We start from the raw sequence: 26,162 nt of genomic DNA on the forward strand, positions 1-26,162 counted from the left end.
AGAGATATAAATACCTGAAATTGGGATTTGGTGTTATCGTGGGAGTGGATCCATCTATCATTCCTCTCTCACTAATAGTGAGGACACCTCCAGGTTCAAGCAAAGCATTCAAACGATCCAACACTGATGGGCTGCAGAGACAGAATTCAGATGGTGGATAGGCTGACATGCTGCACTGACTCTTCTTTCCTTCCATGCATGGGGCTCCAAATGCTTTTGACTCACATTTCCTTTTGGCACAATCACTCACCCAGATACAATAGTGATCTCTTTCAAAAGTAGATTCCCCACTGATTTCCCTTCTCGCTTCCCTAGACACATAGCCCAGAGCCTTATACACAGTAAATACACAAGATATTTTTGAATAAATGAAATTAAAGAAAATGATAAGTTCCTTGCACTATAACCTTTTCACTTTTTCCTTTCCTGCCCCCCATCCCTCAACATTATCAAATCCATTTAAGGCAGCTGGATTTCAATTTGTAACATTCATATAAATGCTCCATGAAGAAATAGCCATCATCTAACTTGTAGTAGCTTCTATGTTAACTGTATATGTACAATAGTTTCACACTTGTCCTTTACCTTACTGCAAGATCAAGAATGATACATGGTTGAATCACTGTATCACTGATGGCCATTTAATAAATGCCTGCCCTGTGTCAGACTCTGCATTAGAAAAAACTGCACTGAAGAAACCCTAACAAAAGGAAGACTTCTGATATTAAATTAAACGGCCTAACTCAAAGGACAGTGCCAGGAAAAATAATCCAATTTTGTTAGCCTTTGCTTCGGCTGAAAATTATCATACAGAGCTGAAGTCTTGTAACTGTCTGATGACAAATTACCACTGTTCACAGGGAGAAGTCTACAGAATATGGCTGAGGATGCCTGCGTAATTAAGAAAAATAGCAGCTTCAAAATACCAGCACTTCTATCTGGGTTTCTACTTTGACAAGCATATCCCAAATTTCAAGTTGGACCACTGATTAGGCATAAGGTTCTTACTTGCAGAAGTTAACATTGTCCATCAGAAGCCAGTCTCCAGACTTCAGGGCCTGAACCAACATGCTGTCAACCCATTCAAATGTGCCATGGCTACGGCCACTGGCTGACTGCGTAAGCTTCACACCAAAGCTTCGGAACTCTTCAACAAGTTTGGCAAACTCTGAAATGTCACAAGGAAGAATCACCATCCACAGCACTTAACTTCAAACCAATAATTAGGTTTATGAAAAGGAAGCTTGATACTTCTAGCCGAGGTTTTTAAGATTTCATAAAAGAATAAATAGAAGAATGTTTTGCTTCTGTTTAAACACAGATAGGAAAGTTAAGTTTAAGACAGAAAATACTTCTTAATGGCTCTCTGTATTAATAGCTACTCAAGGTTGACTCTAGGGTGATAGAGGTGGTAAATGATTTTTCTGTATTACGGTTTCTCAAATGGGAGGAGGAGGATGTTTCCCACCTATCAGTGCATTTATACTAAATGAAAGTGCTATAACTTCACACAGTGCAAACTGCGCTTCCTTTATAATGAGCATATCATATGATTACAGTAACATAGTAATAACTGGTAATTACTTGCCAAATGCTTTATAGTTTATATAGCCCTTTGCTGGAAATTTTTCAATTTATCTTTTTGGTTGGAAACTGTTTTATGACCATTTTTCATATCACAAGATAATACACATTGGATTTCTACTTCTAAAGATGAGGGAGTAACAAGGTTTAGACTTAACATACCATAGCCCAACCACTTGCTAACTGTAAAACTGCAGGCAAGTAATTTCGTCTCTATGAATATTCACATCCTCATCTATTAGATGTAGATAATCCTTCCTATAATGCAGTGTTGTCACAGTGATTAAAAGTACATATATTCAGTATAGTGTTTACAACAGAAATTCATAACTCAATGGTGAGTTTTACAATACCCATTTAAAAGTATATGACACATGACTGCATCGGGTATCTTTTATAATTAGAGTGAATGAGTAAAGGATTTCAGTTCAAATGGCAGGCTTAAAGTGAGAAATGACAGATCAAATCAACAATGAAGAAAGTAAATGAGTGGCCCACCACCACAGATAAAATGTTTGCTGGCCGCCGGGCGCGGTGGCTCACGCTTGTAATCCCAGCACTTTGGGAGGCCGAGGCGGGCGGATCACGAGGTCAGGAGATCGAGACCACAGTGAAACCCCGTCTCCACTAAAAAAATACAAAAAATTAGCCGGGCGTGGTGGCGGGCGCCTGTAGTCCCAGCTACTCGGAGAGGCTGAGGCAGGAGAATGGCGTGAACCCAGGAGGCAGAGCTTGCAGTGAGCCGAGATTGCGCCACTGCACTCCAGCCTGGGCGACAGAGCAAGACTCCGTCTCAAAAAAAAAAAAAAAAAAAAAAAAAGTTTGCTGGCCTAGAAGTGGGATGTCTGATTTCTTCGGCCATAAGGAATCAACACTTTGTAATCAGTTACAAGCAGGCTTTGGAAATGAAGAATGACAAGCATAGTGACAGACCCAGCCTATGGGCCTTTAGGTTGAATCCTCCCTAAGAGCATGCTCACCACCACTCTGAAAGTGGCACCACAAAATGAGAGAAGTTTCCATGTTAATTGGATGGCATACAGGATGATATATTTCCTCCATCTCCCCACAAATGAATAAACACATCCTATGAATTCAGACTCCTATTCTTCAGTTTAAAAATGCTCAGTTTCCTGAGAAATTATTGAGTAAAAAAATAGCCAATAATAATACAAGTTTTACATGCTGTTTTATCATTATAGGTGATTACACACAAAATAAACCATAAAGCACCGTAACCAATTTTTTTCCTATTTGATTTTTCAGGATCAACTATTCTGAATACTTTACCTCAGCTTCATTTTACTTTCTAGGCCAAACTTTCCCACAAGTTCTGATTGTTAATAATTATTAAATTAATACAAAACATTTGTAAATCTATTACATGTAAATGGACACAATACAAGCAATGGTAAGTTCCTGATACAGAGATCTAAATATACATACCTGCCTTGGAGTATGAGTTGATTTTATTGTTGAGTCTCTGCATAAGCAACAACACTGCTTCTAGTTTGTTGACAATCTCCATCGTGATAGCTTTACCACCTTCTCCAAGACACTTAGGCTTATATGTCAGAAGAAAATGACTCCAGGCTCGCAGCACTACTTCTGCATCATCAGCACTGATAAGTAGGCTATCCCTTAACAGTGCCCTTACAGTTCCCTCCACCTTCTCTAGCAGCTGCCTCCAAGGTCGTATAAGATCAACCTGTAATTTCCAGAGGACATGAACTCATCATAGGGTCAGAAAATACTGTTATATGTACTCATCACCAACTCAGAAGACCCTCAGTCAGACCACGGGGTTTATTATGCTTTGCCAAAAAATATGAAGGCAGACTGGTTACCTGCTCAAATCCACCCAGCAGTTCAGTAGTATCCATTGCACTGTTCACAGCCATGATCTTTAATGTGTGGCCAGTAAGGTGTGCCAGAAGCTGGACCAGGCTGGTCTTGCCCACAGAGGCTGGCCCGACCAGGATGACCATCCAGCTCATCTGCACACACTTCATGATTGACTCCAGGGGCTGGAATGACTGGTGCAGGAGCAACAGGGGATGGCGGGATGGGTGAGGAACACAGCTCCCACGGGAAAGGACTGAGTAGCCCAACTGAAAAGACATGCCAGTGAGATTTCCATAAGCGTGCCTGGTAGTGGGAGCAGAAGAAACCATTAAAAAATGTCAAAGGATAGACGATTATCTTAGTCTCCTTACCTGAACATCATAGGGAGTGATACGAAATAGTCTGGTTCCCATGTATGGGTTGGAATTTGAACCAAACACATCCTTGAATACAGCAATGACCTAAAGGAAGAAGATAATGCAATAAAAACACAAATCACTCCACCTAATTCTTAGGTAAACTTTCTAGAAAACAAGCACAGTGATAAGAGTCACTATTCTAAAAACACTGGCCACAATTCCCTTATCTTTTTGAATTTTCTCTTATAAAAAGGATTGACTGCATTTATTTAATTCTTTGGAATGAAAGTAAATTTGAGATTGAGAACATAGCAGTCATATTCCAAACTATCTGAGATTCCAGTGAGAATGCACCATAAATTAAATTGAAGTCATGGACGCTATAGTATTGAAATCTAGAGACAAAAAAGACTTGTTTGCTTTCATCATTGAAGATACTACCTAAAAAGAGGATAGAACAGTAATACGAAGATTATAAAGAAAAATGACCATTCATTAACCACCTCCTATGTACCAAACACTGTATTAAGTACTTTGGTAGATTATTTCTGATCTTTGTACCCATGCAAAATAGTTATCATGTCCATTTTATATAGACAACAGCACTCACAAGAGTTATAGAATTTGCCCATGGTTGGTGACCGATTTTAAATCTAAGCCAGTCAGCCTCCAAAAACATGTTATCCCTCCAAACATTTATGTAGACATGAAAACCAAATTTATTCCTCTAACCAATTATTTACATTGTTATCCTTTCATTAGCAGTAATGCTATTAGAAAATGTTCTGTTGACTCTCTTTTATTTTGGATCTCTAAAAAATCTAAGAGTAATGGTGGGGGGGCGGGGATAGAGGTATATAAAAAACATTAATTTAGCCCATAGAAGTAGGGAAAATTAGAGCCAGAAAAAAAATAAAGTACAAAATAGTATTTCTAAAAAGCAGCAATACTTATATAATTGAATACTGCAATGAAGTTAGAAAATAAAAATAATATAGATAAAATCATAATCAGTGTCAAACATTGGACTGTGAGACTAAAACCAACATAGGAAAGTGTTCCTGTCACCTACCTATGAGTCCAGGTGATACATGACCTCATGTTCCACACTAAAACATATAATCTCCAACCCCTGATGTTCTACCAGAGGGTTAAAATTACAAATATTGCTACTCGGGAGGCTGAGGCAGGAGAATCGCTTGAACCCAGGTTGCAGTGAGCCAAGATCACGCCACTGTACTCCAGCCTGGGCAACAGAGCAAGACTCCATCTCAAAAAAAAAAAAAAAAAATCCCAATCTAGCTCTTCGGTTTAGCTTTATAAAATCAAAATTCAATTCAACTGGACTCTTCTAGCTTTTACAGACTTTATCCCTCTATGACATTATTTTTCTTGACCTTGTCTCCCCTGCCAGAAAACACCTGTAAGGTCCATTACAATAACCCTGAATTGGAAGAGTGATGGAAAACTTCCAAATACCACAATGACCCAGCACCTGACTAATCAATCATTCAACAACTGGCATGTGTTTTGGTCATAATTAATATACTATAAGTGGATGAAGAAATTAAAATACTAGCTGATTATGTGAATTATATCTCAATAAAGCTGTTAAAAACTACTAAGACTTTCTCCTAATCAAATGATTGAAAGTCACCTACATATGATAAAAGAGTTAGTGTGTAATTAGATTCTGAATACCACACTAAAGAAGACCTGGGTGGCCGGGCACAGTGGCTCACTCTATTAAAAGTAAAAACAAATTAGCCAGGCTGTGGTGGCATGTGCCTATAGTCCCAGCTTATCAGTGGGCTGGGGTGGGAGGATCCCTTGAGCCCAGGAGGTCAAGGCTACATTAAGCCAGCATTGTGCCACTGCATTCCAGCCTAGGCAACAAAGTGAGACCCTGCCTCAAAAAAAAATAAGAACAGAATGGGTAGCAGAATGAAAGGGCTGTGAAAGTCACATGTGCTATGGGCCAGCCACATCTTCACATTTCAACAAGGAGGTTACTGCTTCTAGTGCATGCATCTATGTATCTATTCATTTATTTTCAAACAGTAAAGTTTACTAGAAGGAAACAGCAGACAAACTGGAGAGGGCCTAAACTGGAAAGCTGGCTCGCTACCTGTGACACTCCATAACTTTAAGCCTTGGATCTTCACGTGTAAGATGCCATGACAGCACCTCCTGCCTACAGCTATTGTGAGCATTCAGCGAGACAGGATTTTAAATACCACAAACTAAAATGCACACATTATTACAATTCCTTACAGTGGGAATTCTAGTTTTACAAACAGGTATTTTTATTTTCACTTAAACACAGAATATTCTCCCTTTATACGATTATACTTTCTAGACAAAATGCTTTGTAATTTGACATTTATTTAAAAACAAAATAAAACAGAAAAACTTCCTCTTCTACTGAGTATCACCTGTCTGCCTCCTCCTGCTTCTCACCTTGGTGCCTGTAAAGATAAGGAAGACTTAGTTCTTTACTACTGGAGGGCAATACTGCTTTAAGGTATGTGATCATGGGGATTTGGATAGATAAGCAAATTATGTCCTCTAAAGCAAGCTACTCTATATTGTGAGAGCCCAGGGTAGGAGAACGTTTAGTCTGTTCTTTTAACTTTTAAATTTTGAAGCAGCTTTAACAGGCTTGCTAGCTGGGCACAGTGGCTCACGCCTGTAATCCCAGCACTTTGGGAGGCTGAGACAGGTGGATCGCCTGAGACAGGTGGATCACCTGAATTCAGGAGTAGAGACCTGCCTGACCAATATGATGAAATCCCATTTCTACTAAATACAAAAAATTAGCCGGAACTGGTGGCTCATGCCTGTAATCCCAGCTACTTGGGAGGCTAGGGCAGGAGAATCACTTGAACCTGGGAGGAGGCGAAGTTGCAGCAAGCCAATATTACGCCATTGCACTCCAGCCTGGGCAACAAGAGTGAAACTCAGTCTCAAAAAAAAAAGTCTTGCTATTAGTGTATGTCCTTTCTCACCCACAGGAAATCAACTTTCAGATAGAAAGAAATATAAATACCAAGTGTGAAACTCACCTTTTTTTTGTCTTCTTCGGTTCTCATTCTTTCACCATAGACCAAAAACACATGCTGACCAGGATCGTAACACCCAGGGGACTGGTCAACCAGCATCAACTGACACCAGCGGAAAAGGTCCCGGAGATTGAATTCCCAGGGTCCTCCTTTTTGCCCCCATTTCTTCTCAACAGTCACTTCATGATCAATCTAGAAAAAAAACATCCTGATTGGAAAACATGCCCTGCTTACTACTAGGCACTGCATTAAGTACTGGGAATGTACTACAAAAGCATATGTAATCTGAAACAAAAATTAACAGGCTTGATTCAGAGCCTCTTTCTCAAGACTTCCAAATGCCTGGCATATCCTCTAAGCATTAACACTGGTAGTCACAATACAGAAATGAATTACTGGAAGCCTCCACTACATAGTGTGCCTTCACTAGAAACCTGTAGAATTTAAAGTAATTTTTTTTAGTTAGAGATCCTGATAATTTGGTAGAACTCTATGTCAAAAAAATGCTGGTTCAAATACAGCCAGAAAAAAAAGAAACCAATACACGTAGGTACTTACTTGGTTATTGAAAGCAACCATTTTCTTAACAATATTTTTCTCAATGGCTGGAAACAAAGTACTGGCAATGAACTCCATGTCAATTACTGTAAGGGGATCAACAAAGACCTAGAAATCCAAAAATAACATGAAGAAATGCCTTTGTTTCTCTTCACCAAACACTAGAAATGACTACCATGTCTTATTATGCAAAATCTTTAATATTAAGTAACAATACATGCGAAATATAATTTTCAGTTATAGAAATTTCTTTGTGTTTTGAGAATAAAGAACCACAAAATCTTCTAAATACAGCAGAGTAGAGGTTTTAAGGTCTATTCTAGTGAATTAAAGAAAAAAGAGGCCCAGTGTGGTGGCTCACACCTGTAATCCCAGCACTTTGGGAGGCCAAGGTGGGCAGATCATGAGGTCAAGAGATCAAGACCATCCTGACCAGCACGATGAAACCCTGTCTTCACTAAAAATACAAAAATTAGCTGGGCGTAGTGGCATGCGCCTGTAGTCTCAGCTACTCAGGAGGCTGAGGCAAGAGAATTGCTTGCTCCCAGGAGGAGGAGATTGCAGTGAGCCAAGATCACGCCACTGCACTCCAGCCTGGGCGACAGAGCAAGACTCCATCTCAAAAAAAAAAAAAAAAAAAAGATATGTTATTAAAAATTTCCTATGTATAATGTAAAATGCTTTTAAATCTGGGTGGTAGATATGAGTATTCACTATAAAAGTCATCCAATTTTTCCATATGTTTGAAAGTTTTCTCAATAAAACATTCTTCTTAAGATGGCGTCTCGTTCTGTCACTAAGGCTGGAGTACAATGGCGCGATCTCAGCTCACTGCAACCTCCGCCTCCCGGGTTCAAGCGATTCTGCTGCCTCAGCCTCCTCAGTAGCTGGGATTACAGGCACCCACCACCACACCCAGCTAATTTGTGTATTTTTAATAGAGACGGGGTTTCGCCATATTGGCCAGGCTGGTCTTGAACTCCTGACCTCAGGTGATCCACCTACTTTGGCCTCCCAAAGTGCTGGGATTACAGGCATGATCCACCACGCCCAGCCAATAAAACATTCTTAAAAGATACTCAGCCAATTCTTAATCATAAGAGACAGTGACACTAAAGAAATCTAGAGACATTTCCAAACCTCTGGATTGGCCAAACTCTGAAAAACTGATGTTAAAACAAGTAAGCATACACATACACAGGTACCTCTCTGCATGTAAGAATAAAGGCATAAGATACCAAAATGTTAATAAGGATTGACTGGGGAATAGTAGATTTTTATTCTTCATAGTAGTTTTCTGTTCCTTCTTTTCTTCAGTTAAAATGCATTATTTTCAATAAAAATTTTTCTTATATATTTCAACAGATCAGAGGGACAATTGAAAAGGTCCAAGATTGGACTTCACCCCAGAGTGCAGTAATAGAATCCTGAAAAGGCTGGGGACCTTACTTTCTTCCAGCTGATAAAACATCTAGTCTTCGGGGCAAAAGATGAAGGACAGAAGCAATGATGGGAATCAGTCACATTAATATTGATCATATAAGGACAAGAAAGAGGATCGTTAAGCTGATCCTCTCTAATTCTCATAGTGAACATCCTTAAAGGCTTCATAATAGTAGTCTTATCCCCTCACAGTCTATCTTTGGTCTCTATGGCAACAGCAAATCTTACCTGAGTGAATCTGTTAAGGAAAGACCTGGGCAAGCCTTTCCTCCCACCTCCTTGTCTAAAGGGATTCTGACACCCAAAAATCTTCGTCTTTTCATGCTGCACTTGAAAGCTCATTCCTAACTCAGGTACATAGATTTCTCCTCGGTGGTCAAAACAAGCATTGAGTCCTTCCAATACAGACTGAGAAGCCAGGTTAAGCTATTTAAAGAAGAAAGTACATATATTTGTCTCAAAAATACATTATACAATTGCAACAAAAAGCAGGGGAATAATATGCAGCAAATAAAGCTAGAGTTATCTTCAGAAAGGGAATTTCAAACAATATTGATAACCTTCTGTATTTTTGGCTGAGCTATGGTTGGTCTGTCTTCATTCTATTATTCTTTTGTTTTGAGACAGGGTTTCACTCTGTCACCCAGGCTGCAGTGCAGTGGCACAATCACAGCTCACTGCAACCTCTACCTCCAGGGCTCAAGAGATCCTCCCATCTCAGCCTGCTGCGTAGCTGTGACCACAGGTGTGCACCACCACATCCAGCTAATTCTTTTTTTTTTTGGTAGAGCCATGGTCTTGTTATGTTATCCAGGATGGTCTCAAACTCCTGGGCTCAAGTAATCCTCCAACCTTAGCTTCCCAGTGTTAGAATTACAGGCATGAGCCACTGTACCTGGTCCAATTCTATTATTCTTTATTTCTCATGTACGTTAAAGAGATCTTGGCTGGTATTTTATACACACACACACACACACACACAAACACACACGTATATATACATACATACATTAATAATCTTTAAACTGAATAAATGCTCAAATTAAATTTTAAAGTTAAAAATCTTCTCAAAAGTTAAACTGTATCCATTATACGTAACCTATATTAACCTGCTCTGTAAGTAATAACTTGCAGAAAAACTTGCCAATACACAGATATTTCACTTTCACAATCTGAGTTTTTAAGATGTGTAACACAAATTAGCCAGGAGTGGTGGCTCACGCCTGTAATCCCAACACTTTGGAAGACCAAGGCAGGTGGATCACGAGGCCAGGAGTTCAAGACCAGGCGGGCCAACACAGTGAAACCTTGTCTCTACTAAAAATACAAAACTTAGGCATTGTGGCGCATGCCTGTAATCCCAGCTACTCAGGTGGCTGAGGCAGGAGATTCACGATTCACTTGAACCTGGGAGGAGGAGGTTACAGTGAGCCGAGAACCCACCACTGCACTCCAGCCTGGGCGGCAGACTGAGACTCTGCCTAAAAAAAAAAAAAAAGGAAAAGAAAAAAAGAAAAGAAAAGGAAAAGAAAAAGACATGTAACACTAATTGTAGAGGATAGATAAGGTTTGCTAACTCTTTAAATACTTTCCCATCTCAAACACTAAACAAAATCTCCAACGGGTTTCAAAGTCAGGATATAAAGTGAGTCAATACAGCTGATTTCCACCAATTTTGTAAATAAGAACAATTACAAGGGGCTCTTGTGCCAGGATGAAAAGAGCTGAATGTAGGTCTTCAGATGAGTAGTTCAGAGCTCAGGGATGTGAAGCATGTGTGGTTTGTTGGTAACACAGAAAAAGGAGATTGGGAAAATACAAGTCAATAAAATGCAAACAGGCAAAAATCAGAGCATACTACATTAGAATTTCAAGTGTCATGTTTACACAAGCACCACAAAGTACAAACACTTCTGTATATTCCCAAACAGAAGGCCTCTCTTAAATGTGTTTATAAATCTAGAATGTCTTGCCGTCCCTGAATGCAATTCCACTAAATACGCAATTTCACTAAATACTAAGTGTGGTCAGTAGCCTTCAGCTTTAAAACTAGGCTTTCTCTTTTCCTGGCTAATATATATTCTATCAGACATCTTGTTCCAAAAAAAAAAAAATCTGAAAAATGGAAAAAAATTCCCTCTCCTTGTTATCCCAAGAATAAAAGGCAGAAAGCAGCTCAGCAGACAGGAGTCCCACAGCACTCTCTCTGATGATCGGACCCAGGAGTCTGAACCTGGGGGACCTGTTGCAGCCTGTGTCCAAAGTCTCACCTGTGACACGTACATCACTCTAATCATTTCAGCTCCACAAATATTTCTAGCCTTTTCCTGAATATTTTACACCCCAAACTGACCCAGCTCCGTATCTCTAGCTGTCAGAGATTCAGTATTTATCATGTCTCATACTCTGCTCTTTCTTCTGATGAATAATTTACCCAATATGCACATATAACTGATCGTTTCCTCATTTCGGTAGGTCATTTTGTATGTCTTTCCTTAGTCTCTCTGGCGCACTAATAAAACACGAAGTGGTTGACACTATTTGTAAAATGCCTCTAAAATAAATGCAAAAACGGCAAGCCTGTCAGAGACTAAACTAGTGACGATGCAGTTTTCCTCTGAAGGATAACTTTAAACAGTGGGAGAGTTTGTAGGTTTTATGTACAAGGGCCTCTTTTTGTGTATTCTGCCAAGTGACCTTCCTTATTCTTAAAGGAAATTACAGAGGATCTTTTCATTAGAGAAAAGTCATCAGCGGGATCTTCCACTGAGAAATGGATTGTGAAATGAAGCTGTGAAAGGATGACTGCTCCTCACACACATAATCACCGTCTCGGGCATGACAAACAGGCCCCTCACCTCATCCAACACCACCCAATGGCCTGCCTTCAAAGCTGCCAGTAAGGGGCCATCACGCCAGGCAAACTCTCCTCCCTTGCCACCCTCAACAGGTAGATCTGCTCCAAACAGGTCTGTGATGTCCTTTGAAGGGGAAGAAATGGAGAAAAGCCATTATTACTTTAAAAATCAACTGGATTCTAACACCCTAAATCTGAAATGATAAATACTTGGGGCTAGCACCACTACTCTTCCTTCCTACACCCAAGACAGAACTAACCAATCCCAGGTCTCTTTACCAGGAGCCCAACATGCCCCCAAGAACTTTCCAACATGCTCCATATATCAATCAATTTGAGCTGGTGCTCTAGATTAACAGTTCTCAACATTGGCTGTACTTGGAATTTAATTGATAGGCTTAAAAAAAAAGAAAACAAAACCCTATTCCAAAGGATTCTCATTCAATTTGTCATCTGTACCATATTTTCCTTAGATTGTTAAAAGCCATTTTATTTCTACTACTTTTAAAAAAAAAGATTTAAGCAAAAAATTAAGTGGGGTTATATTACAATAAATACCAAAGTGGATAATTCTCTCTCGAAAGAAAATTAGAATAAAGCATCCAGAGAGAATTAATATTATAGGTGTCAGCAATTAACAAATCCAAAGAAGATTTAGTTTGGAAGGTCATGTTGCTGTTGTCTTTATTATGATATGAAATATCTGAGGATACAGGCTGGGCGCCATGGCTTACGCCTGTAATCCCAACATTCTGGGAGGCCAAGGCACGTGGATCACTTGACATAAGGAGTTTGAGACCAGCCTGGCCAACATGGTGAAACCCTGTCTCTACTAAAAATACAAAAATTAGCTAGGTGTGGTGGCGGGCACCTGTAATCCCAGCGATTAGGGAGACTGAGGCAGGAGAATTGCACCCCACTGCACTCCAGCCTGGGCAACAGAATGAGACTCTGTCTCAAAAAAAAAACAAAAAAAAGAAAAGAAATATTTGAGGATACTGATAATGTAACCATTTCTGATTAGGAAACTATAAATTGACACAGACATTACTATCTATAGCTATCTCCATCAGCTGTAGGATGACCGAGCTTACCGTTTGCTCTGATAAGTTGATTCTAACAAGGGTATTTCCTGAAGCCTTTGCTAATGCTCCCACCAAACTTGTCTTGCCAACACCAGGGGAACCCTCCAGGAGAATGGGTTTCTTCAGTTTGGTAGCTCTTAGGAGCCTCTGTGCATTCATAGCAGTGGTCCCTGCACTGAGTGCATAGTCTGCAATATTATTCCTGTGTAGGACAGGTCCTTAAGTGGAGAAAAGTAAAGCCACGTGTAAGCGGGACATCACCAAATCACATGTATGCATCAACTCAAGATTTTAAAAATCTACCACATGGGCTATCAGTTAGTGAAATACCATTTGCAATGAAAATGTTTAATCCCTATTTCAATATTTCCCCACTTTTAGATCCATAAAATGCTTTAAAGGAATATCCAATAGCACATTTTCTTCAACAGTGCCTACTACACAGATCTCTCCATCTCCTATACACATACATGTACATGCAAACACACACCTGTCCTTTCACAACCTACACCCTGAATCACTGTATGTACTTGTACAATTTACCTTCATAGTTACTTTCCTAAAAACCAAGTGTAAGCTAGGCGTATGGGCCACATGGTTCCACATAATCAATTTCATCCAATGTTTTTGGCCACCAAAACAATTCACACTATGTCCTTAACCCGTAAGTTAACTGATATGCAGGACTAATAACAGTCTTGTAAGATTTAACATTTGTGCCACTGTCTCTTGGAAGAAGTTTTTGTTTTGTTTTCGTTTTGTTTTTTGGGTTTTTTTTGTACACCAGTTTGAAGGGAGTGAGGCTAGGAAAACACTTATTACCTCACCCTTGCTAGCAGAAGCAAGGACCACCTCAGTTCTTGGCCACTAGCATATATCTCCTACACAGGAGCACTGAATCCTATGATGGTGGCTTAGAGAAGGGATTTGATGGTTAGATTATACAGCCTATCAGGGATGAAGAGAGAATACTGCTAAGGAGAGATGGAGCTCTGAGGACAGGGGCAAGGGCAATGGAACCTGGACTGGTTATGTTCACCACTGAAACCCCAGTATTTGCCACTGCAACTCCATATATTTCAGGCATTCATCAATCATTAACTTAGAGAGGACGGAGGGACAAGAAACAGATGACTCTGCTACAGAAACAACATCCTGAAAAAGTAGGAGCACCTTAGAAGTAGCTAATCTAACTGCCTCATTTAAATATTTGGTAGAGGCAATCTAGTTAGACAGAAAGAGAGGAAGAATTAGAACACAAACCCACTATCTCCTACACTACTGCATTTCCCATTTAATCATTCACTCATCCATCAGAAATTTTCTGAGTGCCTATGACTGTGAGGCTAAATGTCAGATGCTAGGGACCGGATCAGGAATGACACATTACCAGCCTTCAAGGGTTCACAAAACCTGTTTCTGTAAAAGATGATGAGGTTGTATAGTTAAGATACATTATAGGCGAAATAGGTCTTTGCAAGCCACTTAAAAGTTTATTGTCAACATTAGTAGAGTTTAGAGCTTTACTATAGGAAAGTTCCTATTGCGGGAACCAACTAATAAAAAAATAAGCACTGTATAAGACAATCTATTTATAGATTGAAGTCTCTATTTCCCTCTATTTTTACATGCCTGTTACTATTTTCAACGATTCACACAATTATGGTTATTCCCAAGTCAGAATCTAACTCAGTGCAAATATAATCATGGGTATTACACATTAAAACTAAGTCACAATAAAAGCCAAGTATCTATGATCTATAGAAAAGGAAACTTCATTTTTTAAAAATCATTCTTACCCCTTGGTATAAAAAATGGATGAATTCCCCAAAGGTTATCTATTCCAGTGAATTCTTTGGCCTTCATTCTGTCATAAATCTTCAACTCATTTTTCTGATATTCTGTAAGTCGTACTATCTTGGCAAGCCTCTTGATTAGAAATTTCAGACATTCTTTTCGTGCCAAAAGGGCTGTACCAAACCCAGAGGAAGTTACCCCTAAAAGACAGAGATCAGTCCATGAAGCAACAGTACAACACCAAGCTTCACCACCATTCAGCAGGAGCTCTAGCACAGGTTCCTGGAAAAAAGAGGCCTCAGCAAAACTGCAGCCTAAATGTGATTTCTAGTGTAAGCAGTCGTAAGAAAGAAGTCTAACACGCATCCCCCACAATCTATGGATTATCAATTAAGCAGCAGATCATTCAATAAAGCACTCTAGTCACTCAATGATAAATCAGCCTAGATACAGTACCTAGTACGGCACTAGTAACCATTTTTATTTATATTTCAAATCTTCATGGCTGAAAAACCAGAACATAGTGATTTTTATGACATTAAAATAAGCTTAAAATATTCAGGCCCGTTATCAAAAAATGACTACTCATGTTAAACATCGGCCAGTGCTTCTATTCACAATAGCAAAGACTTGGAACCAACCCGAATGCCCATCAATGGTAGACTGGATAAAGAAAATGTGGCACATATACAGCATGGAATACTATGCAGCCATAAAAAAGAATAAGTACATGTCCTTTGCAGCATCATGGATGAGGCTGGAAACCATCGTCCTCAGCAAACTAACACAGGAACAGAAAACCAAACACCACATGTTCTCACTCAAAAGTGGGAGTTGAACAATGAGAACATATGGACACAGGGAGGGGAACATCACATACTGGGGCCTGTCAGGGGATGGGGAGCAAGGGGAGGGAGAGTGTTAGGACAAATACCTAATGCGTGAGGGGCTTAAAACCTAGATGACGGGTTGATGGGTGTGGCAAACCACCATGGCACGTATACTTATGTAACAAGCCTGCATATTCGGTTTCTCTTCAAATAATCTGATCAATCTTTTATTCTTTAATTCATAGTACCCCCCCCTTTTCCTTTTTCTCCTTTTTGCCTTTGTTAAATGCCCAGGCATGCCACAATACCAGGCATTATCAATACCAGCTGACATTCCTTTCCTTATTTAAAAAAAAAAAAAACTAACTTTCTCATTACAAACACCCCTCCCCCTTCCTCTCCACTTTCTTTTACATGCCCACCTTATCTAAAAAAATTCAAATGTCTAGCCAACCAAAATTAGTTTAAGTTATACAACCCAACCCCGACCAATAAAAGAAAAATACAAAAACAAAACTTGTGTCAAAAATAAAGGCTCTCGTGCCCTTTGTTCAAGTGTACTCTCATGGCAACTGGCCAAAAAAACACCCCTCTGCACAAAAATAAAATTGCTTTGCTAAAAACCTTTTGTTCAAGTGTTCAATTTCTTTAAAATTTTAAGCGTTATTCCTAACACATGTATCCCAGAACTTAAAAAAAAAGCCAGTGCTTCAGAAGCAAAGACATTTCAGCAGTCTTTACTCATAATTACCACTTCATATGTTTGTTAAGTACCTGGTCTACCAGCTTTGAGAAGTTGCAGTGTATCTTGTATGCCAATTACCTTTCAAAGAGTACAAACAAAAGGAAAGCCATTCTGAGTTTTAGAAATGTTCTGAGAAGTGATTCAGTAAAATAGCTGGGTCAGAGGCCTGGGCTTGCTCCTTTTCCTATGCCCCTCTATACGAGCCCCTTGTCCCCACCAGCTACCAGACAACATACCTGAACCTATTCCATCTATGTACACCAGGCATGCAGCATGGACAAAAGATGTCACAGTGGAGATGATCTCTGGCCTTTTCGAAGCAGCTTCCTCCCCCATTTTGTTCATGAAGTTAACCCAGGACAGGATATCTCTGATACTGACCACACACTTTCTGCCAAACTCTTGGTGGGTCAGCCAGTCAATGAAATCCAGCATCACTTCAGGTATGTCAGACCCTAAACACAAGAAACAAAAAAAGCATTTGCTGTTAGCGGGAGATCCCAGAACAAAAGTTCATAACCAGGGGCACACAGATGGCTTAAAAGGGGTCTCTGCTCCTTCTAAGCAAAGTTCTGCGAATGTACATAAATGCTGTTCTAACGAAAGCAGCCTGCAGCTTTGATCAAATTCCGAAAGGATTCATCAATAGCAGTCCATCCCTATCCAAAGAACAAAACAAAACCTTGGGAGTTATAGTTTTAGATACTGACCTGAAAACTGCTCAAAGAAATATTCATTTGATTCGAGTTCGGACACAGTTTTGAACTTCTATTATAATTATTTTAGAAAATATGCAAATTTTGTTATATCTTATAATTTTACTTGTATTTTAAATAAATTTATTTTTTTCCATTTAATGTAATAAAGAATGTCATCTTTTCAATGGCACTCATTCAAGTTTTTTTTTTTTTTTTTTTACATCTATGCAGCAATCAGAATTCAGCAAATTAGGGGGGTTCACAAATTTTGTTTCATGAATCAAGTTGAATATTCTAATTATCACAATTTCCTATCAGATAATATTTGTCTCGAAATAAAGAAAGTAAATAGTATATATACATTCAAAGTAATCCCAATTAAATTGAGTACTTTATAAAATGTCTTAAGTCAATAGTAGACATTTATCTCTAAAGTATGAATACCAAAGAATATTTTAAAGAGAAAGAAAAGATTAGAAGGAAGCACTGCTATAATATAAAGCACAGCAACAGCCTCCAAAGCTATATATATTGTGAATTAGAAGAAATGTAATTGGTTGGAAGAATACTGATTACAAAAAAAAAACTTTAAAAAGAGCTTAAAATGACAAAGCAAAGGGGAAATTCCAGTAACAATGAGGAAACAAATTAAATGCTATTTCAACAACTAGATAGTAAATACTAGTACTTAGATCCACACTTCAGAGAAGAATAAATTCAAGGTAAATTTAAAAAATGAAAATGAAAAAATCCATTAATAGAAATTAAATTATGACCATTTAAGAAACAAGATCAGAGATAAATAGGTTCACATATGTATTTTTAAAACAAATATATAAAGGTAATAGAATATTAAAACCTGTGATAAATATAATAAAAAGTATCACCCCAAAAGACATAATGAATACCAAATGCAAAATGATTAATTCATTAAAAATAAAGGCCAGGCACGGTGGCTCACGCCTGTAATACCAGCACTTTGAGAGGCCGAGGCAAGCAGATCACTGGAGGCCAGGAGTTCAAGACTACCCTAGCCAACATGGTAAAACCCTGTCTCTACTAAAAATACAAAAATTAGCTGGACATGGTGGCACGTGCCTGTAATCTCAGCTACTTGGATGGCTGAGGCACGAGAATTGCTTGAACCTGGGAGGCAGAGGTTGCAGTGAGCCGAGATGGCACCACTACACTACAGCCTGGGTGACAGAGTGAGACTCTGTCTCAAAAAAATAAAAATAAAAATAAAACACAAACAATGTTTCATGTCACTAATAACAAAAGACAAGGAAATTTTAAACCTCCGCTAAACTAATAAGGATAAAATAATGGATTTCACTATATTTTTTAAAATGAGGCCAGGCACCATGGCTCCTATCTATAATCCCAGTTCAAGACCAGCCTGGCCAATATGGCAAAACCCTGTCTCTACAAAATATACAAAAATTAGCTGGCCATGGTGGTGCACGCCTGTAGTTCCAGCTACTTGGGTGGGTAAGGTGGGAGAATGGTTTGAGCCTGGGAGGCAGAGGTTGCAGTGAGTCGATATTGTGCCACTGTACTCCAGCCTGGATGACAGAGCCAGACCTTGTCTCAAAGGAAGAAAGAAAAAAAAAATGAGAGAGAGAGAGAGAACTCCCTGATGGAGGGACTGTGGCAAGCAGGCACATTCACTACATTGCTGGCAGTGTTGTGAATGAGACCATCTTTCTGGAGAGCAATCTGACCTTATCTAAGGAGAACTATACAGTTTCTTACCTACACTTTTAGAATATAACACAAGGAAATCATTGTAAATAATAGTTGTTTTTTGGGTTTTTTTTGAGACAGAGTCTCATGCTGTTGCCCAGGCAGGAGTGAAGTTGTGTGATCTCAGCTCACAGCGACCTCCACCTCTTGGGTTCAAGCGACTCTCCTGCCTCAGCCTCCCGAGTAGCTGGGACTGCAGGCGCGTGCCACAACGCCCAGCTAATTTTTGTATTTTTAGTAGAGACGGGATTTCCCATGATGGCCAGGATAGTCTCAATCTCTTGACCTCGTGATCTGCCCGCCTCGGCCTCCCAAAGTGCTGGGATTACAGGTGTGAACGACCACGCCCAGCCGATAGTTGTTTTAATGAAACAGAATGGTTCATTAAAGTATTGACTAATGTACCAATACTTGGTACATTAACCAATGTAATACAGAAGTATTGTTTACAAAAGTTTGAGATTGTAAAAAGCAGTTCATGTGCCTTTCACAGTTCAATTTTTTTTTTAAACACATCAATTTCACAGAACCTTTTTCTTTTTTTTTAAAGAGATGGGGTCTCACTCTGTTGCCCAGGCTGGAGTACAATGGTATAATCATAGTTCACTGTAATCTCAAACTCCTAGGCTCAAGGGATTCTCCCACCTTGGCTTCCTGAATAGCTAAGATTATAGGCATGTACCACCATGACTGGCTTTTAGAATCTTTTGTTTTGTTCATATACTACTACAGAGATTTGTGAACTAAAAATACTAGAGAAATCAAGTAGAACCCACAGTGGTATTTATATACTCATTAAGATAATACAATAAATATAAGTACTACAATTAGGATCAGAATTCAATTTAGAAGGACACTATTAGTTAAAATATTAAATTCGGCCGGGCACGGTGGCTCATGCCTATAAACCCAGCACTTTGGGAGGCCAAGGTGGGTGGATCACAAGCTCAAGAGATCGAGACCATCCTTGCCAACATGGTGACACCCCATCTCTACTAAAAACACAAAAATCAGCTGGGCGTTGTGGCACACGCCTGTAGTCCCAGCTACTCGGGAGGCTGAGGCAGGAGAATCGCTTGAACCCGGGAAGTGGAGGTTGCAGTGAGCCAAGACTGCACCACTGCACTACGGCCTGGCGACACAGCAAGACTGTGTCTCAAAAAAATAAATAAATTCATCAAATCTTAACTATCTTTAAAGAAAATCTAAAAACAAAAAGCTATGTCTAGTTTCCTGTTTTATATTTCACAATTTTTTAAAGAAGTTTTTATGTTGTGCCTTCCTGATCTATTTCTAGAAAATAAAACTGCTGTGAATTATTAAACCACTTCCCTTATTCACCATGCTCCCTTCAAGGTCTCTAATGCCTCCCTGGGAAGTCTGCTGCTGTGTAGCCTAGAAAGCCTGGAGTAAACAAGCACCTAAGGACAAGGTGTGGGGCTCAGAGGTAAGTCCTCAGGGCTCCCATGCTTGCATGGAGCACACTGGTGATGCAGCAAGCATGGTCGTGACAACAACTGAACCCTCTGTCATTCTTATCACAATCCAAATAACAAAGGAATAAGCACAGCCCATAGGAGATGAAAAGGTAACTTCCTGAAGGAATCCAGCCCCTACACAGACCCAAAAGACAAACCATGCTTGGTTAATGATTTCTGTCTTCAGGCCTGCTTTGGTCTTCTGGCTCCTGCCTATAGTTCCCAGCACTTACGGAGGGCAAAGCAGGCGGGTCACTCAAGCCCAGGAGTTCCAGACTAGCCTGAGCAACATGGTGAAACCCCGTATCTTAAAAAAACACAAAAATTAGCCTGGCGTGGTAGTGCATGCCTACAGTGCCAAGTATTTGGGAGGCTGAGACAGGAGAATCACTTGGGCCCAGGAGGTCAAGACTGCTGTGAGCCGTGATTCCACCACTGCACTCCAGCCTGGGTGACAGAGACCTTGTCTCCCCACAACCCCCCAAAAAAGTCTGTATTATACTTCTTCTTTTACTGGAATTCTCACAATAAATGTGCTGCTGCAAACAGCACACAAGAGTCATGGGTTCTGAGTTCTGAGGCTCTGAGCCTGGGCCTTAGACCAACATTAGTGGCATCACCTGAGGCCTTATTAGACAGACAAATTCTCTGCCCCTGCTGAATAAGAAACACTGGGTGTGGGGCCCTGTAAGCTGCATTTCAACAAGCCCTCCAAATGAGTCTGACAACTAACTATAGGCTTAGTCAGTTCTCGTGCCACTGGGTGACTGTGATATTGGTAGAGACTGCAGAGAAAAAAGGAAGTTCAACAAGGCATGGGGAATTCTGGCCATTCAAGCAGCAGTGTGCGTACCTATAAATGTGGCAGTTCACCATGGGCCATTGTTAAAAAGAAGTCTTTGCTCAGATGACTAAAGAGTCAGTCGTCCCTAAAACACCACAGGTGAGAATGGGTTCCATGCGGATTAGATGCTCTCCACAGCTACCCTACTCATTTTAGAAACTGTGTGGTAGGGCACCTTTAAAAAGTGGAACATAGCCATGAATCCCAATTTAAAAGAAGCAGATATCTTTTTTTATATTCTTTAAGAATATAAAAATGATCCAAAAAACTATGTATTTAGTCTTGGAACCAGATCTGGGTTCTAAATTTATTCCATTGAATGTCTAAGATAAATATGCACACATCAAACCAATACAGGCTTCAAAAACAAAAAGAACCATATAGTAAGAGTGTTGACTCTTACTGGATATTTTAAATTGTTAATTCTAGGTTATGGATACTAATCTATTTTCCTTAGGTTTGAGATTTTTCATAATAAAATTTATTTATTTATTTTATTTTGAGATGGAGTCTGTCGCCCAGGCTGGAGTGCAATGGTGCAATCCCAGCCTTTTTATTTTATTTTATTTATTTTTTTTTTTTTTTGAGATGGAGTCTGGCTCTGCTGCCCAGGCTGGAGTGCAACGGCGCGATCTTGGCTCACTGCAACCTCCATTACCCAGGTTCAAGCGATTCTCCTGCCTCAGCCTCCCAAGTAGCTGGGATTACAGGCACCCACCACCATGCCCAGCTAATTTTTGTATTTTTAGTAGAGATGGGGTTTCGCCATGTTGGCCAGGCCGGTCTCGAACTCCTGACCTCAAGTGATCCGCCCACCTTAGCCTCCCAAAGTGCTGGGATTACAGGGGTGAACCACCACACCCGGCCAAAAAAATTTTTAAATGAAGTGAAAGAATAACATGTTCATTGATGACAACTAATGAAATGCAGCTGAAATTCTACAGTCATTGTGTCAAGTGGTAATGATGAAAATATGAAGACGAGACACTTTAACAGAAGGTAACAGAATAGTACCATATTCTCCTTGTCTACTTTGTTTCATTTATCTATCTCCTTTCTCCTTATAACACACCATATACACATAGGGCTAATGTCCTGTAAGAGATCCCTCAACTCCCAACACAAATCCTGCTATGATCCAATACTACCGTCACCACCTGCAAACTCTCACCTTTAGGATCTATTCTGCCCAGACACAATCCTGGACGAAGATTATGATTGATTATCCGAATTAAATCTTCACGGCTTGTGCTTTGAGGGCACCATATTTCTGTAAACCGGTTTCTTAAGGCAGGAGACAGCTATAAGAAACACAAAACTCCAATGTGAATTTTTAAAACTGTAAGGAAAGCTGGAAAACAAGTCTTGAAAGAATGTTAGCTGTTAAGTCCAGCAAATACTACACACTTTTTTTAATTATTTCTACTATCAGATATAATTAATTAAAGATGTACTTTGTCTTGACTCCTTATATTCCATGACACCTTCCAGTATCATCATCACTTTCTTAATAGACATGGTCCAGAGGCCTTATAGACTAAGTGGTGGAAGCAGGATTCCAGCTAGTCCCAGTCAAAGCTGAACTCTTCCCCTTAAGCAAAGATTCTTCCTTTTACTTTACCTTTACTTTGCATCAAGTACCTAAATAATACTTCAGAGAAAATAAACACCTGTCTTCCCACAGAGGGCAGTCTGATGTAGGAGGAAGAAACTTCCTTTATGTAGCTCAAAGAGAGTGTGATGTTAAAAAGTATATATTCTACCTCTTGAATAACAAGAAATTGTTTAGCCACTCCAGTCTTAGGGCCTTTGCCCCTGTAGATTCCTTTTCCCTCCACAAGGTCAGTTGACACTATTCACAAATGTTTGCAATGCCACATAAGCATCATTATTGGTTTGTCTGATTACTTTGTTACTACTTTCCTTTTACTTGATGATCATCTATCTGGTCTACCACAGAGGCCCAGGAATAAAGAATATGTGTGTGTACCTCATCGGTATCCTAGACAACCAGTACCTCTGGTGTCCAGCATCCTACCTTGCTCTGCTTGTTAGGCATGCGATACTAAAAAGTAACTTTCCCTTGGGTTAAAGTCAGCAAGCATTGACTTAAGGAAAACAAGATAATGTGACAGCCAAGCTAATATACACAAACTTGAAATCAGACCTGTCTGTGGCATTTCTACTTGCCCAGAAGCCAGTTTTTATATTTTGAATGCAATGTATTTTATTCCCTCTCTTCAGAGCATATCTTGAAGCACAGAGACAATCTTTCATCTTATGATACTGAGGAAACCTAGGCCCAAAATATCATTTCAGCTACCCACCAAATTACCAACACTCTTAATTGTCTTATTTAAGATCAACTCCTCTGTTTCTTCTCATCATCCTTGACCTGTTACATCACTCTCTTCCTAACTTTAACAGACTGGGATCCAACACGTAGTGCTGACTTCTCCACTGAAAGGTTTCTTGAGCCAGAAACCAACAAAGTTGTTAGTTCCTGAATATATCTGAATACAACCCTCTGAAGGTAGGAACTGCCCTCTGCCCTTTACTTTACGAGCAGTCAGAAAGCGACACACATAACCCTTACGAGAACAAATAAGCTCCATCTACAAACCAGGAGAGGGTTCCTGTTGTGACTTTTTGTCACTTTAAAACCACGAATGAAAGCAGAGGTGTGTTTAAGAAAGTGGACTCTAAAAACAGAGGTTAAATTTAAATTTCAGATCCAACTTTTCTCATCCATAAAACTACAATAATAACTTTCTTACAGAGCTCCTGTGAGCTTGCTCAGGGTGACATATGTAAAGGGCTGGGCAAAGTGACTGTAACAATGACATTTCAGGCACATACACAAAGTGAGATATCAAATAAGGAGATATTTGTGTCAGAATTGTTTTCTAACCCAATAATTATTTAAAAATATTTTTGGGTTTTTACACTTTTTACCCAGTTTTTACCTAACATAAAATTCCAAATCCATTATTACATACTATGTTTACGAGTACCAGTAAGCTGAGGTCAAAACCTAGAAAGAAAATGTGCATCAGAAAAGTTTTACCTCCTTTTTTCCAAAGTCACCCCCAGGGTTCATGGTTGCCAGAATACGAAATTTTTTCCCAGCAGTCAACAGCTCTACTTCACTATCCTTGTCCTCTGGACTGCCTTTTTCAGCTAATACCAGAGACTTTTCTACTTCAAGGACACTAAAAGAAAAATTGAATAACAGTGAAAAGGGCTTATACAATCTTTCTGTCTTCAATGCTCTTTAAAACAAAAAAAAAAAGTTATCTCCTCTCTACTGAATTTTTACTTTAGTTAATGGTTTCCTATCACAAATTTTAAAATGACTCACTATTCCAATTCCTGTGTAATAATGGCTATTTCTGATCAAGAAAAAAAAAAAACTTTTCAACTTATAAACTATTAAGGCATTGGTCTTAAAAATGAGTAACTTGAAGAAAACAAATTGCATGCATTATCATAATAGCCAACAACTAGAAAGAACTCAAATATCATCGACTGGTGAATGGATAAACAAAATGTGGTATATCCAATACTATTCAGGATAAAAAGGAACAAACTAATAATACGTGCTGAAATAGGAATGAACCTCAAAACATTAATGCAAAGTAAGAGAAGAGAACTTTTATCTGAAATACCCAGAAAAGAAATCTACAGAGACAAAAAAGAGATTAATCAGAAATTTAGTGTAATGAGCACAAAGAATTCTACTGAATGATAGAAATGTTGTAAAACTGGATTGTGGGCCGGGCGCAGTGGCTCTCGCCTGTAATCTCAGCACTTTGGAAGGCCAAGGTGGGGAGATCACTTCAGACCAGGAGTTGGAGACCAACCTGGTCAAGATGGTGAAACCCCATCTCTACTAAAAATACAAAAATTAGCAGACTGTGCTGGCTCACGCCTGTAATCCCAGCTACTCGGGAGGCTGAGGCACAAGAATCACTTGAACCCGAGAGGCAGAAGCTGCAGTGAGCTGAGACTGTACCACTGCACTCCAGCCTGGGCAATACAGCAGGATGCTGTCTCAAAATAAAACAAACACAAAAACTAAATTGTGATGGTTGCAAAGCTTGAAACCACCTTTGCAAAAATTATGAGTGAGCAAAAATCTAACAAAAAGTTATGACAGTAAAAAAAACACAAAAACCTGTCCTAACTGACTCCATCTTTCTTCTAGCCTCCAAGCTGCCCTTGTTCATTCCTGGGTGTAGGCCAAGTAAACTATGGGAGAAATTTAGTTTATAGTTTAACTTTAAAACAAAAGTAATAGCCCCTCCCCAAAACTAACCCCCTCCTTCATAAAACTAACCACAAGGTTAAAATTACGGCTCAGGACACAGCCAGAGGTCACAAGATTCATAACCTTCCCAATTGCTCCTATAAGATAACATCTCTATTATAAAACCTAAGATTAGTGTTTAAGGTACTTTTCAGACCCTGATTCTGATAAAACGGCTAGCACCACCTGGAATGGAAACCCATACCAAGAAGTGGCTCAACAGGTCTTATGATCCCATGAACTTATTCAGGGCAAAAAGATAGCTCAACTTCCTGTGATTTCAACCCTGTCCCAACAGCATTCCCCATTCTCTAGGCCTCTGACCCTAGCCTCCGCTGGGCACAGTGGCTCACGCCTGTAATCCCAGCACTTTGGGAGGCAGAGGCAGGAGGATCACTTGAGGTCAGGAGTTCAAGACCAGCCTGGCCACCATGACGAAACCCCATCTTTACTAAAAATACAAAAATTAGCTGGGAGTGGTGACACGTGCCTGTAGTCCCAGTTACACAGGAGGCTGAATGAAAAGAATGGCTTGAACCCAGGAGGCAGAGGTTGCAGTGAGCCAAGATCACATCACTGCACTCCAGCCTGGGTGACAGAGGTAGACTCCGTTTCAAAAAACAAACAAAAAACCGCTAACCTCCAGGCCGGGCGCAGTGGCTCACATCTTTGGGAAGCCAAGGTGGGCAGATCGCCTGAGGTCAGGAGTTCAAGACCAGCCTAGCCAACATGGCGAAACTCCATCTCTACTAAAAATGCAAAAATCAGCTGGGCCTGATGGCACACATGTGTAGTCCCAGCTACTCAAGAGGCTGAGGCACAAGAATCAAACTTGGAAGGCTGAGGTTGCAGTGAGCTAAAATCACACCACTGCACCCCAGCCTGGGAGAAAGAGCAAGACTCTGTCTAAAAAAATAAACAA

General features: G+C 39.7%; 1 protein-coding gene across 2 annotated transcripts in view; it reads right to left on the bottom strand.

Annotated features, from left to right (window-relative positions):
- The window catches only part of MDN1 (midasin AAA ATPase 1), a 183,195-nt gene that overhangs the window by 76,181 nt on the left and 80,852 nt on the right, over positions 1–26,162 (bottom strand). For both annotated transcript variants that reach the window (XM_055258756.2, XM_055258764.2), the window contains exons 32-45: positions 23,999–24,143; positions 22,103–22,232; positions 16,402–16,620; positions 14,593–14,790; positions 12,803–13,011; positions 11,710–11,832; positions 9,080–9,277; positions 7,409–7,516; positions 6,854–7,042; positions 3,801–3,890; positions 3,432–3,695; positions 3,031–3,292; positions 1,009–1,168; positions 15–131 (exon numbers count right to left, since the gene is read on the bottom strand). In XM_055258756.2, the coding sequence (XP_055114731.2) occupies positions 15–131; positions 1,009–1,168; positions 3,031–3,292; positions 3,432–3,695; positions 3,801–3,890; positions 6,854–7,042; positions 7,409–7,516; positions 9,080–9,277; positions 11,710–11,832; positions 12,803–13,011; positions 14,593–14,790; positions 16,402–16,620; positions 22,103–22,232; positions 23,999–24,143 (2,412 nt within the window). The remainder of the gene's footprint in view (positions 1–14; positions 132–1,008; positions 1,169–3,030; positions 3,293–3,431; positions 3,696–3,800; positions 3,891–6,853; positions 7,043–7,408; positions 7,517–9,079; positions 9,278–11,709; positions 11,833–12,802; positions 13,012–14,592; positions 14,791–16,401; positions 16,621–22,102; positions 22,233–23,998; positions 24,144–26,162) is intronic.

The sequence above is a fragment of the Symphalangus syndactylus genome, chromosome 2, assembly GCF_028878055.3.
Source record: "Symphalangus syndactylus isolate Jambi chromosome 2, NHGRI_mSymSyn1-v2.1_pri, whole genome shotgun sequence".
In the NCBI taxonomy this organism is placed as follows: domain Eukaryota; kingdom Metazoa; phylum Chordata; class Mammalia; order Primates; family Hylobatidae; genus Symphalangus; species Symphalangus syndactylus.